Source organism: Mobula birostris, chromosome 16 (assembly GCF_030028105.1).
Source record: "Mobula birostris isolate sMobBir1 chromosome 16, sMobBir1.hap1, whole genome shotgun sequence".
NCBI classification, from domain to species: domain Eukaryota; kingdom Metazoa; phylum Chordata; class Chondrichthyes; order Myliobatiformes; family Myliobatidae; genus Mobula; species Mobula birostris.
In genome coordinates this window covers 2,387,799-2,408,182 of record NC_092385.1, presented here as the reverse complement: position 1 = coordinate 2,408,182, position 20,384 = coordinate 2,387,799, and the positions used below count along the sequence as shown (strand labels likewise).

General features: G+C 44.7%; 1 protein-coding gene across 7 annotated transcripts in view; it reads left to right on the top strand.

Annotated features, from left to right (window-relative positions):
- Nucleotides 1-20,384, top strand: part of usp19 (ubiquitin specific peptidase 19) — a 218,843-nt gene that overhangs the window by 88,549 nt on the left and 109,910 nt on the right. For all 7 annotated transcript variants that reach the window (XM_072280210.1, XM_072280211.1, XM_072280213.1 and 4 more), the window contains 2 exons: nucleotides 9,588-9,744; nucleotides 12,421-12,492. In XM_072280210.1, coding sequence (XP_072136311.1) covers nucleotides 9,588-9,744; nucleotides 12,421-12,492 — 229 coding nt within the window. The remainder of the gene's footprint in view (nucleotides 1-9,587; nucleotides 9,745-12,420; nucleotides 12,493-20,384) is intronic.

Here is a 20,384-nt window from a genome sequence, read left to right as displayed (position 1 = left end):
TTAACTTAGCAGCAACGGTTCAATGCCATACATAATCTAGCAGAGAGAGAGAGAAAAAATAATAATAATAAATAAAATAAAATAAAACATAATAAATAAACAAGTAAATCAGTTACATATATTGAATAGATTTTTTTAAATGTGCAAAAACAGAAATACTGTATATTAAAAGAAAAAGTGAGGTAGTGTCCAAAACTTCAAAGTCCATTCAGGAATGGGATGGCAGAGGGGAAGAAGCTGTTCCTGAATCGCTGAGTGTGTGCTCCCAGGCTTCTGTACCTTCTACCTGATGGTAACAGTGAGAAAAGGGCGTGTCCTGGGTGCTGGAGGTCCTTAATAATGGACGCTGCCTTTCTGAGACACTGCTCCCTAAAGGTGCCCTGGGTACTTTGCAGGCTAGTGCCCAAGGTGGAGCTGAGTAGATTTACAGCCCTCTGCAGCTTCTTTCTGTCCTGTGCAGTAGCCCCTCCATACCAGACAGTGATGCAGCCTGTCAGAATGCTCTCCACAGTACAACTATGGAAGTTTTTGAGTGCAGTGTCTGTAAAAATACCTGCAACGTGGAAGTAGAAAAGAATATGCCTTGCTTATCCCTTTTCAACCAATTCACCTGATGCAGGAATAGGTGACTTGCACAATGTTGAACCATTCTTGTGATGACTTTGCCCCAAGATACGGCAACCCAGAAATTAAACAACACAGTCGTTTCAGCCTATGCTGTCACTCCAATTACCTTGGGGGAAAAATACTAATAATTCCACCCTCTTCCCCTTACCATTTCAAATCCTTGATTTCTGAAAGGCCTGTTTTCATACCTTTAGAGCAAAGTATGTGGATCACATGAGTTCATCACATTGCAAAATATTTCTAGGCATCACATTCCTAGTGGGGTGGCGGGAGGATGGAGTGCGAACAGACGTGCATAAAATGGGGGAGATGCGTTTGAGAGCAGAGTTGATGGTGGAGGAAGGGAAGCCCCTTTCTTTAAAAAAGGAGGGCATCTCCCTCGTCCTGGAATGAAAAGCCTCATCCTGAGAGCAGATGCGGCGGAGATGGAGGAATTGCGAGAAGGGGATGGCATTTTTGCAAGAGACAGAGTGAGAAGAGGAATAGTCCAGATAGCTGTGAGAGTCAGTAGGCTTATAGTACGTATCAGTAGATAAGCTGTCTCCAGAGATAGAGACAGAAAGATCTAGAAAGGGGAGGGAGGTGTCGGAAATGGGCCAGGTAGACTTGAGGGCAGGGTGAAAGCTGGAGGCAAAGTTAATGAAGTCAATGAGCTCAGCATGCGCACCAGAAGCAGCACCAATGCAGTCATCGATGTAGAGAAGGAAAAGTGGGGGACAGATACCAGAATAGGTTTGGAACATAGATTGTTCCACAAAGCCAACAAAAAGGCAGGCATAGCTAGGACCCATACGGGTGCCCATAGCTACACCTTTAGTTTGGAGGAAGTGGGAGGAGCCAAAGGAGAAATTATTAAAGAGTAAGGATTAATTCCGCTAGACAGAGCAGAGTGGTGGTAGAGGGGAACTGATTAGGTCTGGAATCCAAAAAGCTTTAGACCTTCCTGATGGGGGATGGAAGTATACAGGGACTGGACATCCGTGGTGAAAATAAAGCGGTGGGGGCCAGGGAACTTAAAATCATCGAAAAGTTTAAGAGCGTGAGAAATGTACAACAAGCCTAAACAAGCCTGATGCATTTTGGAAACAAATCCTATGGACTGATGAAGTTAAAATAGAACTTTTTGGCTGCAATGAGCAAAGGTATGTTTGGAGAAAAAAGGGTGCAGAATTTCATGAAAAGAACCCCTCTCCAACTGTTAAGCACGAGGGTGGATCAATCATGCTTTGGGCTTGTGTTGCAGCCGGTGGCATGGGGAACATTTACTGGTAGAGGGAAGAATGAATTCAATTAAATACCAGCAAATTCTGGAACCAAACATCACACCGTCTGTAAAAAAGCCGAAGATGAAAAGAGGATGGCTTCTACAACAGGATAATGAACCTAAGTACACCTCAAAATCCACAATGGACTACCTCAAGAGGCACAAGCTGAAGGTTTTGCCATGGCCCTCACAGTCCCCCGACCTAAACATCATCGAGAATCTGTGGATAGACCTCAAAAGAGCAGTGCATGCAAGACGGCCCAAGAATCTCACAGAACTAGAAGCCTTTTGCATGGAAGAATGGGCGAAAATCCCCCAAACAAGAATTGAAAGACTCTTAGCTGGCTACAGAAAGCGTTTACATGCTGTGATACTTGCTAAAGGGGGTGTTACTAAGTACGGCCATGCAGAGTGTCCAAACTTTTGCTTTGCGCCCTTTTCCTTTTTTGTTATTTTGAAACTGTAAAAGATGGAAATAAAGAAGTTTTCTTGCTTAAAATACTAAAGAAATTTAACTTTATGCCTTTTGGAAATCAGGTCATCTTTTACTCGCTTAGCTATTCACAGTAACGGAAATTTTGACTGGGGTGCCCAAACTTTTGCATACCACTTTAGCGATAGAATCTGTATCCATCTTAGATATAAAAAATAAGATTTTAAGATTTAAGATCTCACCCATCTGTTTTGGCTCCATGCATGGATTACCATTCTGGTCTTGCAGAGGTCCAGTGCTTTTGCTTTTAACATATATCTGCAGAATCTTTTAGGATTCTCCTTCAGCATGTCTGCTAGAGCAACTTCATGCTCCCCTTTAGCCTTCCTGATTTCTTTTTTAAGTGTCCTTGTGCATTTTTTGTACTTCATAAGCATCTCATTTATTCCTACTTGCCTATACCTACAATGCACTTTCTTTTCTTTTAATCGGAACCTCAATAACTCTTGAAAACCAAGGTTCTTTACACTTGTCAACTTTACCTTTTATTCTGGCAGGCACATGCAAGCTTTGTACTCCCAAAATTTCAGTTTCAAAGGCCCCCCATTTCCAAGAACACTTCGGCCAGAGAACAGCCTGTCCCAGTCCACACTTGCCAGAGCCATCAAAATTGGCCTTTCTCCAATTTAGAATCTCAACCCACGGACCAGACCCAAATTTTTGCATATTTACTAAGAAACTAATTGCATTGTGGACACTGGATACAACGTGTTTCCCTACACAAACTTCTGTCACCTGCCCTGTCTCTTTCCCTAATAACAGATCAAGTGTTGCATACTTTCTCTCGTTGGGACTTATACGTACTAATGAAGGGAACTTCCCTGAAAACATTTGATGCACTCCATCCCATCTTGTCCTTTTACACTATGAGATTCCAGTCAATATGTGGAAAGTTAAAATCACCTGCTATAATAATCTCATGTTTCTTGCAACACTGGGATCTCTTTACCAATTTGTTCTTCTAAATCCCTAGGACTGTTGGGTGGTGTGTAATATCGCCCAATTAATGTGGTTACACCTTCCCTATTTCTCATTTCCCTCACTATCTGTCCTGATGAAGCAATACCGTAGCATTCTCCCTGACTAGGAAGACCACTCCCCGCCTTAATCCCTCCCGCTCAGTCGCGACTAAAGCAATGGAACCCTGGAGTATTGAGCTACCAGTCCTGCTCCTCCTGCAATCAAGTCTCACGAATGGCTACAACGTCGTAATTCCAGATGTTTATTCTGAGCTCATCTGCCTTTCCTTTGATAGTTCTTGCATTGAAGTATGTGCTTCTCAAAACACTAGTTGCACCAGCTCAACTTTTTGATTCCTGACTTTGTCTGAGGTCTTACAAACATCTGCCTGCACAACCTCTCCACTCTGGCACTCTGGTTCCCATCCTCCTGCAGCTCTAGTGTAAACCCTACTGTGTAACATTAACAAACCTTCCCACTGGGATATTAGTCCTCCTTCATGCAACTCTCGCTTCAGCTAGCGGCTTAATTTAGGGGGTGATAGCCCCCGGCCCATCCAAACCTAAGAAATCTCATTTGGGTGGATGCTGCATGATGTGTCCCCTGTTACAAATCAGTACTCTGAAATAACAAACAGTACACAATATGCGATTAAATAAGTAAGCTTTATAATTCTTACTTTGACTATATGCTTAGTAAAGAAACAAAAAAAAGGGCCCAGTCTTAATAAAGTCTGTTGCACAATGTTGGAGCTCACTGATAAGTCAATCGTCCTCCATCGACCTCCTCCGATCATCGCTGCCCTTCGGAACCTCGCTCCAAGTCCACCCCATCTGGCGGTCTACCCACTCTCTCCATTCGCGTCTTCTCTCCTCATCCCTCCCCGGCCAAAAGACCACAAAAATCTCTCTTCCAGCTCACAAGGAAGAACAATAGCATTCCTAACCCTGTTATCTCTAGTCATAACCCAAACATTGCTGCTACAGAGAAACAATTACATTATCAGTGAAACCTTACAGCATGTTACATAGTAGTAAAACCCTACAGCATGTTACTTACAGTTCAGATGAAAACTGTCCCTTCTGTACAGGTCCCACCTTCCCTGGAAGAACGCCAATGATCCAAAAATGTTATGCCCACCCTCCTACACCAACTCCTTAGCCATGTGTTAAACAGTATGAGATTCCTGGTTCTGGCCTCAACAACACCTGGCACAGTTAACAATCCTGAGATCACAACCCTGGAAGTCCTGCCTTTTAACTTAGCATGTAACTCCCTGAACTTTGCGTGCAGAACCTCGTCACTCATCGTACCCATATCATTGGTACCTACATGGACCATCCTCCCACTTAAGGATGCTGAGGTCTCAATTGGAGATATCCTGGATTCTGGCACCTGGGAGGCAATATACCATCCAGGAATCTTGTTCTCCCCAAAGAACCTCCTGCCCGTTTCCCAGATTAACGAATCCCCTTTCACGACAGTATGCCTGTTCTTCTCTCCCCCCCCACCACCGTTTTGAGTCACAGAGCCAGACTCCTGAGCCTGAGACTTCAACACTATGACTTTCTTCTGTGTGATTAATCTCCCCCAATAGTATCCAAAGTGGTACACCTGTTGTTGGGGGATGGCCACAGGGGTACTCTGCACTGGTTCCTTAACCCCTTTCTCCTTTCTGACTGTCACCCAGTTTCCTGTGTCGTGCGCTACCTCTCTATATGTCCCATCTATCAGCCCTTCAGCCTCCCAAATGATCCGGAGTTCATCCAGTTCCAGCTCCAACTCCTTAATGCAGATTGTTAGAAACTGCAGCTGGATGTACTTCTTGCAGTTGTAGTCAGGGACACTGGAGGTCACCCTGTCTTCCCACATCCCGCAAGAGAAGCATTCCACTCTCCTACTGGCCATCCCAACTGTCCAAGCTGAGCATATATAAAGAAGAGATTAGAGGAAAAAACTAAATATGGAGCTTTTCTTTCCTTTCTCTGACTGAAGCTTCGAAGAGCTAAAGCTTCAAGATCACCACTCTGACTAAGTCCACTCAGACTATGGGCACTGCACTTGCCCCTGCCTTTAATTTGCTCTTACTTGTCAATCCCAAATGCGGATTTGTCACTGGCCAGAGTTCAGTTACACTACTGTGACCTGGTGGTGTCGTTTTCTATGCGGGCAGTGGACCTGAGTGAAATCTCCTCTCAAACTTCTGATGTCTGGACTGGTCGCTAGTAAAAGCTCAGTTGTAGAATTCAGGATCCTGAAGTATGGCAAACAACAAAGAACCCAGCTGAGGCAGACCTCTGAGTCACGGATCACAAATGCTGAAAATAAACCCTTCATTACCATCCTCTTCCTCCTACCAGCAGGCCATTTTTGCATCCAAGTTGTTCTCTCACCCTGGACCCTATACGTTCTGACCTTCCAGACCAACAAACAGTGTGTGTCCTTGTCAAAGGCCCTCCACATAGACTTTGTACTATCTTGTCCTGTGTCACCAAGTACTCCATCATCTCATCCTTAACAATTGGCTCCAACATCTTCCCAACCACTGAGGTCAAGCTAACTGGTCTATAATTTCCTTTCTGCTGCCTTCCTCCTTTCTTAAAGTGTGGAGTGACATTTGCAATTTTCCAGTGCTCTGGCACCATGCCAGAGTACAATGATATATGAAAGATCATTACTAATGCCTCCACAATCTCTACCACTAACTCTTTCAGAACCCTAGAGCGCAGTTCATTTGTTCCAGGTGACTTATGTACCCTAGGTCTTTCAGCTTTTTGAACATCCTCTCCCTTGTAATAGGAACTACACTGTCTCCTTTTCCCTCACCCTTCAACATCTGGCACACTGCTCGTGTCTTCCACAGTGACGACTGATGGCATTTAGTTCATCTGCCATCTCTTTGGCTCCCATTATTATTCCTCTGGCCTCATTTTCTAGCGGTCCTATATCCACTCTCATCTCTCTTTTATTTTTACATGCTTGAAAAAGCTTTTACTATCCACTTTGATACTGTTTGCTAACTTGCTTTCATATTTCATCTTTTCCCTCCTAATGATTCTTTTAGTTGCCTTCAGTAGGTTTTTAAAAGCTTCACAATTCTCTGTCTTCCTGCTAATTTTTGCTTTGTTGTATGCCCTCTCTTTTGCTTTTACCTTAGCTTTGACTTCCCTTGTCAGCCACAGATGTACAATTTTGCTATTTGATTATTCCTTTGATTTTGGAATAAGTCTATCCTGTACCTTTCTTATTTTTCCCAGAAACACATGCCATTGTTGCTCTGCTGTCATCCCTGCAAGCATCTCCTTCTAATTTAAACACAAGAAAATCTGCAGATGCTTCCAATTTACTTTGGCCAACTCCTCTCTCATACCACTGTAATTTCCCTTACTCCATTGAAATACTGCTACTTCAGACTTCACTCTCTCCCTACCAGATTTCAAGTTGAACTCGATCAACTTGAGGAGAGGAGAAGATGGCGGCACGACGCAGCGTGCAGTGGCCACTTCGGCTATGAATATCTGTTATCTGTCAAGTAGGATGCCGTGCACAATCCTGATTTCATGGAGACAGACGTGAGAGCACGGAGGAACATCTGGTGAAACTTCTGAAATGCCTGTTTCGCTGCCGCTGCTACTGTATGATCCAGAATCTTCGGAAGGGAAGGCCTCGAGTCCTCAGCTTTGCTTGTTGCTCGGCGGCTGGGGTGGGGTCAAAGCGCTCGGCAGAGATGGTGTTGGGTGCTCAGTGTCAGAGGGCTGGTCAGAGGCTCGAAGTCAGAGTCGGCTGTGGTCAGGTGCTTCCAGGGTGCTGCATCGGCAAGTTTGCAGCACTGGAAGCTCATGGCAGGGAGAGTTTCTCCCTTCTACCATCTGCGTGAGATGATGGGCTATCAGGACTTTGAGACTTTTTTTTTTACCATGCCCATGGTCTGCTCTTTATCAAATTACGGTATTGCTTTGCACTTTTGTAACTATGTGTTATAATTCTGTGGTTTTTGTCAGTTTTAGTCTTGGTCTATCCTGTGTTTCCGTGATATCATACTGGAGGAACATCATATCATTTCTTAATGTATGCATTTCTAAATGACAATAAATGAGGACTGAGTGTCCTCATAATCTAATCTAATCTAATCTAATCTAATCATATTGTGATCACTGCCTCTTGCAGGTTCTTTTAACTTAAGCTCCCTAATCACCTCCGGTTCATTACTTAACCGATTAGCCAAATTAGTTTAAACCCTCCCTAACAGCTCTAATAAACAATACTACGAGAATACTGGTCCTCTCAGGTTCAGGTGCAATGTCCTGTATTAGGCTTAACAACAAAATGCTCAAAAAGCCATCTCGTAGGCATTCAACAAACTCACTCTCTTGCGATCCATTACAAACCTGATTTTCCCAATCGACCTGCATGTTGAAATCACCCATGACTATCGTAACATTGCCCTTTTGACAAGCCTTTTCTATTTCCCGTTGTAATCTGTGGTCCACATCCCAGCTACTATTGGGAGGCCTGTATATAACTGCCATCAGGGTCCTTTTACTCTTGCATTTCTCAGCTCAACATATTTCAATCCTATGTCACATCTTTTTACTGATTTGATGCCATTCTTTACCATTCAAGCCACGCCACTCCCTGTGCCTACCTTCCTGTCCCTCCAATGCAATATATAACCTTGGACATTCAACTCCCAGAAACAACCATCCGAAAGACAGGATTCAGTGATGGCCTCAACATCATAGACAATCTGTAATAGTGCAACAAGATCATCCACCTTATTTCTTATATTTCCTGCATTGAGATATAACTTTTTGAGTACTGTAGTTGCTACTCTTATTGATTCTGCATCCCTAATGCACTGATACTCACCCTGCTGGCTGAAATTTTGTCCTATCATCTACCTGCCCTTCCTGACAGTCTGACTGTATGCTATCTTTGCTTTTTTACCATTTGCCCCATCCTGAGCTCTTTACTCCAGTTCCCATCCCCTGCTGTTAGTTTAAACCCTCCCCAACAGCTTTAAGAAACCTGCCCACGAGAAAGTTGGTCCCCCTCGGGTTCAGGTACAACCTGCCACTTTAGTACAGGTCATACCTCCCCCAGAAGAGGTCCCAATGATCCAAAAACCTGAAGCCCTGCCCTCTGCACCAGCTTGTCAGCCACACATTTATCTGCCAAATCAACCTGTTTTCACCCTCACTCGCACATGGCACAGGTAGCAATCCAGAAATCACTACCCTGGAGGCCCTGCTTCTCAGCTTTCTGCCTAGCGCTCTAAATTCTCTGTTTCAGGACTTTGCTTTTCCTTCCTATGTCATTGCTCCCAAGACATTTGGCTGCTCCCTGCAAGACGTCCCTGACCCTGGCAACTGGGAGGAAACATACCAGTCAGGTGTCCCGTTCACGTCTACAGATTCTCTTGTCTTTTCTCCTGACTATTGAGTCCCCCTATCACTACCGCTCCTCCCTGCTCCCTCTTTCCCTTCTGCGCCACAGAACTATGCTTAGTGCCAGTAACCTGGTCTCTGTGGCATTCCTCCGGGAGGTCATCCCCCACAACAATTTCCAAAATGGTATAGTTATTATTGAGGGAAATGGCCACAGGGGTGCTCTGTGCTAACTACCTATTCACATTTCCATTTCTACTGACAGTCACCTATCTATTCACTTCCTGCAACTTAGGGGTGACTGCTTCCCTGTAACTCCGATTGATTATCTCCTCACTCTCCGTATGAGCCGTAGGTCATCCAGCTGAGCTCTAGATCCCTAACACGATCTTCAAGGAGTTGCAGCTGGATGCACTTCACGCAGATGTAGTTCCCTGAGAATTTAGTGAGCTAAGCCATTTACTACACTAGGTACGATAAGAGAGACCAAAGGGAACTTTAACAAAATCTCACCCACAGCCTTCTTTGAGCCAAAGCCTGACACTCTTGCTCTCACCATTGGCCTACTCCCAGCAATGGCTTGTCCCTTCTAAACTTTTAAACAAGTGTTGCTGATCTGTGAGAAACCTCATCGCTGTGGCCTGCTCTTGCCGCTGATTGGGCCACCGGAATGGGTTAGAGTTAGTAAGTTGAGGGCATGCCGTGTTGGTGCCAGAAGCATGATGACACTAGTGGATTGCCCCCAGCACCATCCTCAGAATGCTTTGGGCATTGATGCAAATGATGCATTTCATTGCACGTTCTGATGTACGTGTGACAAATAAAACTAATTGTTAATCTCTTCAATCTCCTGTAGTGCCAGATGGTTATGTGAATCTGAGCTTTGTCAAGTATGACTCGTATGAGAAGGGCACAGATGCAATGGTGGTCCATGTGTACGTGAAGGAGATCTGCAAATCCACGTCGAAGGTGCTCTTCCGCGAGCAAGACTTTACCCTCATTTTCCAGACCAGGTGAGTTCCAGATTTCGAGCAAATTTCACAGAGATGAACAGTTACTCTCTGTCGGCAGAGAAAAAATGCAACCTAGTTTTGTGGAGCTGGAAATATGATCTTCTCCCACATTGACAGAGAGTACCATTGCAAGGTGGGTAGCGTGCTTGCTTTTGAGTCCGAGATTGCCCCCTCAGTTTGCATACTGCAAGAGATGTGCAGAGCTACCACAGAGGGAGCGTGGTAATCTTGGGGCTGTGCATGAACTGAGAAGTTTCCCTGTCAGCAGGAGATGAAAACTTTCTTTGCTTTTAGTTTTGTTAAAGATGGGAATTTTCTGTCTTACCTCACCAATGTTTGTTTCTAGTTAGTGGAAATGTAGAACACAGAACAGTACAGGCCTTCAGCCCATGATGTTGTAAATCTCCTTTGTGCCCTCTCTAAAAGCTTCTGCATCCTTCTTATAATGAGATGACCAGAACTGAGCACAATACTCCAAATGTAGTCTAACTTGAGTTTTATAAAGCTGCAACATTATCTTGCAGCTCCTGAACTCTCCCCTAACTAATAAAGACCAATATACTAGACACCACCTCAACTGCCCTATCAACTTGTGCAACAACTTTGAGAGATCTGTGAACCCCAAGATCCCTCTGTCCTCCACTCTGCTAGGAATCCTGCCATTAACCTTGTATTCTGCCTTCAAGTTCAACCTTCCAAACTCTTATTACTTCACACTTTTCTGGGTTGAACACCATCTGCCACTTCTCAGCCCAGCTCTGCACCTATCGACATCTACACTGTCCACAGCACCACCAACCTACATGTCGTCTGCAGACTTACTAACCCACTCCTTCACTTCCTCATCTGAGTCCTTGCAGAACACCACAGTTCACAGACCCTCAGGCAGAATGCACCCCATCTACTACCATCCTCTGGCTTCTATAGGCAAGCTAATTCTGAATCCACACAGCCAGGTTCCCTTGAATCCTCTGCCTCTTGATTTCTTAATGAGCCTACCATGGGGAACCTTATCAAGTACCTCACTAAAATCCAAATGCAGCACATCCAAAGCTCTGCCTTCATCAACTCAACTTCCATGTCTCCTAACCTGAACACACTGTTGGGCAATGAACGGTAACTGAACAGGAGGTCCAACGGCTCTTCAGGTTTGTAGCGGAACATTTCCGCCGCCCCAGTCCTCTACCCTTCCCTCAAAGCTGTGTTTTGTTCCCTTTTCAAGTGCTGATAAACTCCCTTTTGAAATCCACTGCCAATCGGTCAATGCATTTCCAAGTGACTGTGTATACTGTAAATCTGGAGCAACACACAGAAAGCTGGAAGAGGTGGCATGGTAGCATAGCAGTTCAACACATTGCTTTACAGCACCAGTGACTCGGGTTCAGTTCCTGGTATTGTCTGTAAGGAGTTTGTACTTTCTCCCCATGACTGCGTGAGTTTCCTCCACGACTGCCAGTTAATTGATTAATTGGTCATTGTAAATTGTACTGTGATTAGGCTGGGGTTAAATAGGTGGGTTGCTGGCCAGTGCGGTTCATTGGGCCAGAAGGGCCAGTTCCACACTGTATCTCTAAATAAAATACAAACAAACTTCAGTTTTGGGTGACCTGGCAGTGTAGTAGTTAGTGTAACACAATTATAGTGCCATTGACCCAGGTTCAGTTTCCACTGCAGTCTGTAAGGAGTTAGTACGTTCTTCCCATATCCATATATGTTCCCTTCAGGTGCTCCAGTTTCCTCCCACATTCCAAAGGCATGGATTATTAGGCTGATTGGTTATATGGGTATAGTTGGGTCTGTTTGCTCTGCTGTATCCCTCTATATATAAAAAAAAACTCAGTAGGTTAGACAGCATCTGTGGAGGGAAATGGACAGTTGATGTCTCTAGTCTTAAAGCAACCCAAAGTGTCAACTGTCCAGAGACGTTGCCTGGCTGTTGAGTTCCTCCAGCTTTTTGATGTATTTCCAATGCCAGCTACTTGCTGCGGGAGAATGGTTGTACTTTGGTTATTTTGTCCATCTCCTTTTAAATCAGTATAAAATTGGTGCAAGGGATCAGAATCAGATCCCTTGCACCAATGAGACCTGTTTCTCTCTATGTTGATTGGTTCAGACCGCTAATTATTTTGATTGCATTTACTTGAACTTTCTCCAAGGTTTCCCTGGCATCTGCAGCTGATCTGAGGCCACTACTACATTTTGTGTGTAGTGATCTGTTGCTGAACTAGTGCTTTTGTATTCTTATAACTTCCTTCGTCACATCTGTTAATGAAATGGGGCATCCCATATCTTCACCACTCTCTGCAGTCTTCAATAATTCTGCCAGCATTGAGATGAACAGGAATTTTCTCATCATTACCCTTTCACCCAAACAGGAAGCCCAGAAGAGGCTCAATTTAACCCTGTTCACTCGTTCAAGTTGATTTGCAAGTTGAAGATAAATCCTATTTTGCAAATGGTGACACTGTCATTACATTTTGTGACTCACAGTAGAACTGAATTTCAGCTGGCATTGGCATGTACTGAAGCCTAGTTTGTACTTCAGAGGAGAAGCGTTCATTAATAGTTTTCTTACTTTGTACTACTTCATATGAGCCAGTATTGGTACTATATGTATATGATTGATTAACAAGCAGACTGAATTTGCTGAACTAATGTCCTGGTTTTGTTTTAAAGCCACGAGCCATTTCTGCGTATCCACCCTGACAGTGGACCAAACACCATCTTCAAGTGGCAGGTGAAAGTTCGGTAAGACCAGCTGTGTTGGAATTTGCATTGTTTGTGCGAAGCTTCAACAGATGGTAGGTCATAGCAGAGCTCCTGTTGCTGAAGCACATTGTTAGCAGCGGATTGTTTGGAAAGAATGTAAAATGTTCATGAGCATTTTATATTATTGACCAGAGCAGATCTTTAATTGATGTGAATAGTCTGGCATATTCTTGATTTGCTTCAACTGCGTGACATGCTATAGTACTGAAACTGCAATGTGGAGAATGGTGATGTGCAGAATGAGGTCCCTTGAGCTCCTGGCTATGATTTGTTTGCCACATTGAGCAGATGGATCAAGAGCTTCTGCTTTTTGAATGGGTTTATCATTGAGGGTAATCCATGATTAGCGGATTAGTTAATTGATAGGAACAGGGATAAATGGGCTACTTTCCAGTTAACAAACTGTATCTAGTCTATTAAACAAGAAATTAACTACCTATTCAATACCAATATATATAAGGCTGCACTGGGAGCACCGGACGCAGTATATCACCCCAGCCGACTCACAGGTGAAGTGTCGCATCACCTGGAAGGACTGTCTGGGGCCTTGAATGGTGGTGAGGGAGGAAATGTAAGGGCATGTGTAGCACTTGTTCCGCTTACAAGGATAAGTGCCAGGAGGGAGATCGGTGGGAAGGGACGAATGGACAAGGGAGTCGCATAGGGAGTGATCCCTGCGGAAAGCAGAAAGAGGGAGGAGGGAAAGATGTGTTTAGTGGTGGGATCCCGTTGGAGGTGGCGGAAGTTACGGAGAATTATATGTTGGACCTAGAGGCTGGTGGGGTGGTAGGTGAGGTCAAGGGGAACCCTAAGGTGGCGGGAGGACGGGGTAAGAGCACATGTGCGTGAAATGGGAGAGATGCGTTTGAGAGCAGAGTTAGAACATGGAACATAGAATAGTACAGCACAGTACAGGCCCTTCAGCCCACAATGTTGTGCCGACCCTCAAACGCTGCCTCCCATATAAGCCTCCACCTTAGATTCCTCCATATACCTGTCTAGTAGTCTCTTAAACTTCACTAGTGTATCTGCCTCCACCACTGACTCAGGCAGCGCATTCCACGCACCAACCACTCTCTGAGTAAAAAACCTTCCTCTAATATCCCCCTTGAACATCCCACCCCTTACCCTAAAGCCATGTCCTCTTGTATTGAGCAGTGGACCCTGGGGAAGAGGCGCTGGCTATCCGCTCTATCTATTCCTCTTATTATCTTGTACACCTCTATCATGTCTCCTCTCATCCTCCTTCTCTCCAAAGAGTAAAGCCCTAACTCCCTTAATCTCTGATCATAATGCATACTTTCTAAACCAGGCAGCATCCTGGTAAATCTCCTCTGTACCCTTTCCAATGCTTCCACATCCTTCCTATAGTGAGGTGACCAGAACTGGACACAATACTCCAAGTGTGGCCTAACCAGAGTTTTATATAGCTGCATCATTACATCGCGACTCTTAAACTCTATCCCTCGACTTATGAAAGCTAACACCCCATAAGCTTTCTTAACTACCCTATCCACCTGTGAGGCAACTTTCAGGGATCTGTGGACATGTACCCCGAGATCCCTCTGCTCCTCCACACTACCAAGTATCCTGCCATTTACTTTGTACTCTGCCTTGGAGTTTGTCCTTCCAAAGTGTACCACCTCACACTTCTCCGGGTTGAACTCCATCTGCCACTTCTCAGCCCACTTCTGCATCCTATCAATGTCTCTCTGCAATCTTTGACAATCCTCTACACTATCTACAACACCACCAACCTTTGTGTCGTCTGCAAACTTGCCAACCCACCCTTCTACCCTCACATCCAGGTTGTTAATAAAAATCACGAAAAGTAGAGGTCCCAGAACAGATCCTTGTGGGACACCACTAGTCAAAATCCTCCAATCTGAATGTACTCCCTCCACCACCACCCTCTGCCTTCTGCAGGCAAGCCAATTCTGAATCCACCTGGCCAAATTTCCCTGGATCCCATGCCTTCTAACTTTCTGAATAAGCCTACCATGTGGAACCTTGTCAAATGCCTTACTAAAATCCATATAGATCACATCCACTGCACTACCCTCATCTATATGCCTGGTCACCTCCTCCAAGAACTCTATCAGGCTTGTTAGACACGATCTGTCCTTCACAAAGCCATGCTGACTGTCCCTGATCAGACCATGATTCTCTAAATGCCTATAGATCCTATCTCTAAGAATCTTTTCCAACAGCTTTCCCACCACAGACGTAAGGCTCACTGGTCTATAATTACCCGGACTATCCCTACTACCTTTTTTGAACAAGGGAACAACATTCGCCTTCCTCCAATCCTCCAGTACCATTACCGTGGACGACGAGGACATAAAGATCCCAGCCAGAGGCTCAGCAATCTCTTCTCTCACCTCGTGGAGCATCCGGGGGAATATTTCATCAGGCCCCGGGGACTTATCTGTCCTAATGTATTTTAGGACTCCAACACCTCCTCTCCCTTAATATCAGCATGCTCCAGAACATCAACCTCACTCATATTGTCCTTACCATCATCAAGTTCCCTCTCATTGGTGAATACCGAAGAGAAGTATTCATTGAGGACCTCGCTCACTTCCACAGCCTCCAGGCACATCTTCCCACCTTTATCTCTAATCGGTCCTACCTTCACTCCTGTCATCCTTTTTTTCTTCACATAATTGAAGAATGCCTTGGGGTTTTCCTTTACCCTACTTGCCAAGGCCTTCTCATGCCCCCTTCTTGCTCTTCTCAGCCCCTTCTAATGCTCCTTTCTTGCTTCCCTATATTCCTCAGTAGACCCATCTGATCCTTCCTAAACCTCATGTATGCTGTCTTCTTCCTCCTGACTAGATTTTCCACCTCACTTGTCACCCATGGTTCCTTCACCCTACCATTCTTTATCTTCCTCACCGGGACAAATTTATCCCTTACATCCCGCAAGAGATCTCTAAACATCGACCACATGTCCATAGTACATTTCCCTGCAAAAACATCATGCCAATTCACACCCGCAAGTTCTAGCCTTATAGCCTCATAATTTGCCTTTCCCCAATTAAAAATTTTCCTGCCCTCTTTGATTCTATCCTTTTCCATGATAATTATAAAGACCAGGGAGCGGTGGTCACTGTCCCCCAGATGCTCACCCACTGAGTGATCTGTGACCTGATCCGGTTCATTACCTAGTACTAGATCTAGTATGGCATTCCCCCTGGTCGGCCTGTCCACATACTGTGACAGGAATCCATCCTGGACACACTTAACAAATTCTGCCCCATCTAAACCCTTGGAACTAATCAGGTGCCAATCAATATTAGGGAAGTTAAAGTCACCCATGATAACAACCCTGTTATTTTTGCACCTTTCTAAAATCTGCCTCCCAATCTGCTCCTCTGTATCTCTGCTGCTACCAGGGGGCCTATAGAATACCCCCAGTAGAGTAACTGCTCCCTTCCTGTTCCTGACTTCCACCCATATTGACTCAAAAGAGGATCCTGCTACATTACCCACCCTTTCTGTAGCTGTAATAGTATCCCTGAACAGTAATGCCACCCCTCCTCCCCTTTTTCCTCCCTTTCTATCCCTTTTAAAGCACTGAAATCCAGGAATATTGAGAATCCATTCCTGCCCTGGTGCCAGCCAAGTCTCTGTAATGGCCACTACATCATAATTCCATGTATGTATCCAAGCTCTCAGTTCATCACCTTTGTTCCTGATGCTTCTTGCATTGAGGTACACACATTTCAGCCCTTCTACCTTACTGTCTTTACACTGTTTATTCTACTTCTCTTTCCTCAAAGCCTCTCTGTATGTTAGATCTGGCTTTACTCCATGCACTTCTTTCACTGCTCTATCGCTCTGGGTCCCATCCCCCTCGCAAATTAGTTTAAACCCTCCCGAACCATGCTAGCAAACCCACCTGCAAGGATACTTCTCCCTCTCGAGCTCAGGTGCAACCCATCCAATCTGTACAGGTCCCACCTTCCCCAGAAGAGATCCCAATGATCTAAAAATCTAAAACCCTGCTCCCTGCACCAACTCCTCAGCCACGCATTCAACTGCTATCTCCTCCAATTCTTACCATCACTGTCACGTAGCACTGGCAGCAATCCTGAGAACGTCACCCTTGAGGTCCTGTTCTTCAGCCTTCTGCCTAATTCCGGAAACTCACACTTCAGGACCTCATCCCTCTTCCTGCCTATGTCGTTGGTCCCAACATGTATCATGACTTCTGGTTGCTTTCCCTCTCATACCAGGATGTCGTGCACCCGGTCAGAGACATCCCGGACCCTGGCACCTGGGAGGCAACAAACCATGCGGGTGTCCTTCTCACGTCCGCAAAATCTCCTGTCTGCTCCCCTGACTATAGAGTCTCCAATGACGACAGCTCTCCTCTTCTCCGTCCCACCCTTCTGCACCACAGGGTCAGACTCAGTGCCGGAGGCCCTGCCACCATGGCTCACATCTGGTCGGTCGTCCCCGCCAACAGTATCCAGGATGGTAAACTTATTATTCAGGGGAATGGTGATAGGGGTGCTCTGCAACTACCTGTCTGCTCACCTTCGCTTTCCCCCCCCTGACTGTCACCCAACGGCCTGCTTCCGACAGCCTAGGTGTAACTACCTCCCTGTAGCTCTCATCTATGACTGCCTCATTCTCCCTTATGAGTCGAAGGTCATCCAGCTGCTGCTCCAGATTCCTTACACGGTCTTCCAGATCGCCCAGCCGTATGCACTTCTGGCAGATGTGACTCAGAATTGATGGTGGAGGAGGGGAAGCCCCTTTCTTTAAAAAAGGAGGACATCTCCTTCGTCCTGGAATGAAAAGCCTTATCCTGAGAGCAGATGCGGTGGAGACAGAGGAATTGCGAGAAGGGGATGGCATTTTTGCAAGAGACAGGGTGGGAAGAGGAATAGTCCAGGTAGCTGTGAGAGTCTGTAGACTTATAGTAGACATCGGTAGATAAGCTATCTCCAGAGATAGAGACATTGAGATATTGTCATGAGTACAGAGATACAGTGACAAACTTTGTTTTACATGCCATCCATGTAGATCATTTCACAACTTAAGTACATTGTGTAATTTAGTACAAGGGGAAGGTGATCAACAGGTGCCGTATGTAGTTTTACAGTTCCAGAGAAAGCGAGATGCAGTGAGATCAATAATTTATATTGTACAAGATGTCTGTTCAAGAATCTTGTAACAGTGAATACAGAAGTTCAGTGACAAATTGACAAGGTTTCTGTAATATCATACCTGCTGTCCTATGTATGGTTTTAATTGTGTTTACACAAAGTGCACTTGTATTGGAGATAGGATATCGATTGTAAGGGATCTGTGGGTTTCCTCTGGGTTCTCCCGGTTCCTCTCTCATTCCCACGGCATATGGGTTAGTAGGTTAATTGGGTTAGTCACAGGGGTATAATGGGGTGGTGTGGACTCATTGGGCTGGATGGGCCCTTTCCCATGCTGTATCTCAAAGTAGAAAATGCTCACAAGAGTTTTAAAGGAACGTGAGGCCTTGACAGTAGATGACTTTGGATGTTCATCTGATTTCAGTATCTAGAACTGAGCACATCATACAAGAATAATGGGTTGGCCACTTTAGCCCAAAAAGAGGCATTATTGAATGTTCTTTTGGAGAGGGCTATGAATTTTTGGATTTTTTGAATATATTCAAGGCTGGGATTTTTAGACTGTGGAAAAATCAAGGGTTCTGGGGATCAGGCGGGGAAGTAGATTTGATGGCAAAGGTCGGTGAAATACAGTGTTGGAAATTGCATGGTCATGCACTTTGATAGTAGAAATAAATGTGCGGGCTATTTTCTAATCTGGGAGAAAATCCAGGAATCTAAGATGCAGAGGGACTTGTGAGACCTTGTGCAGAACACCCTGAAGGTTAACTTGCAGCTTGAGTCGGTGGTGAGGAAGGCAAATGCCATGTTAGCATTCATTTCAAGAGGTCTAGAATTCAAGAGCAAGGATATGATGCTGAGGCTTTATAAGGCACTGGTGAGGCCTCACCTTGAGTATTGTGAACAGTTTTGGGCCCTTCATCTTAGAAAAGTTGTGCTGGCATTGGAGAGGGTAAGAGGAGGTTCACAAGGATAATTCCAGGAATGAAACGGTTATCATACGAGGAACGTTTGATGGATCTTGGTCTGTACTCACTGGAATTCAGAAGGATGAGGGGTCATCTCATTGAAACCTTTCAAATGTTGAAAGGCCTAGAGTAGATGTGAAAAGGATATTTCCCATGGTGGGAAAGTCTAGGACAAGATGGCACAGCCTCAGGATAGAGGGGCACCCTTTCAAAACAGAGATGCAGAAAAATTTCTTTAGCCAAAGGCTTGTGAATTTGTGGAATTTGCCGCCGCGTGCAGCTGTGGAGGCCAGGTCATTGGGTGTATTTAAGGCAGAGATTGATAAGTTCTTGATTGGACATGGCATCAAAGGTTACGGGAAGAAAGCTGGGAACTGGGGTTGAGGAGGAGATAGAATAAAAGGATCGGCCATGATTGAATGGCGGAGCAGACTCGGTGGGCCAGATGGCCTAATTCTGCTCCTATGTCTTATGGTTTTATGGTCAAACAAGCCATGATGTTGAATGGCAGAGTAGAATACAAGGAGTATAGGACCTACTCCTACTTGTGTTTTGATGTATAATTAATGTTCATTTAACACATTGATTGTCTGGGCTGTTCATGAAAGTAGTTCCACAAATTAAATTCCAGAGCTCACACATCTAGTGGTATGTACGAAGCTTTCTATAGGGTGTTATATCAAACACGCCAGGCAAGTAGATCTCGCTGCGGGAATTCTTACACCTTATTGTCTACCTGCACTACACTTTCTCTGTAGTTGTTGCTCTTCATTCAGCATTGTCTAATTGTTTTTCCCTTGCGGTACCTAATTGCACTGCAATGATCTGATCGGTGTGAGCAGTACACAAGACAAACTTTCCACTGTATCTCAGTACAGCAATTCCAATTCTTTTTGTTACATTGTTCATCCTCTTTAATGTTTGTATAGAGTTCTTGTCAAGAGATTTGGTATAGAAAATGGACAAGGCTGCCACTGACTACAGTTCAGTCCAGATTTGTGAAACAAATCTCTATCACCCCTATATACTACAATAAAATAATATGAAGTCTTTGTTCGAGACACCTATTTATCCCTCTCCATAGATGCTGCCTGACCCACTGAGCTCCTCTGTTTGTTCACAAAACTGTGTGTGTGTTTTAAACAGATTTGCATCAGTTTTGTGTGAGATTATCTAGCTGATTTTTGAAATAGTTGCAGATTAATTGAGAATTATTTTTCAGTGCTCACATCCAGGTTTCTTTTTCTGTAACTTGAGCAATTGTAGATTTGCTGTTTACCTCTTCTATTCCAACTGCCATGAACATAGAATCATAGTCGTACAGAAACACAGCACAGAAACAGGCCCTTCAGCCCATCTAGTTCATGCAGAAACCATTTAAACTGCCTATACCCATCGACCTGCACCGGGACCTTAGCCCTCCATATCCCTTCCATTCATATACCTACCTAAACTTCAATTAAATGTTGAAATTCAGCACACCTGCACCACTTGTGCTGGCAGCTCATTCCACACTCTTATGACTGTCTGAGTGAAGAAGTTTCCCCCTCCTGTTCCCCTTAAACTTTTCACCTTTCACCCTTAGCCCATGACCTCTGGTTGTAGTCCCATCCACGTCGGAGGAAAACGCCTGCTTGCATTTACCCTGTCTATACGCCTCATAACTTTGTATACCTCTATCAAATCTCTCAAACTTCTGTATTTTAAGGAATACAGTCCTAATCTACTCGATCTTTCCTTGTAACTCAGATCCTCCAGACCCAGCAACATCCTTCAAAATTTT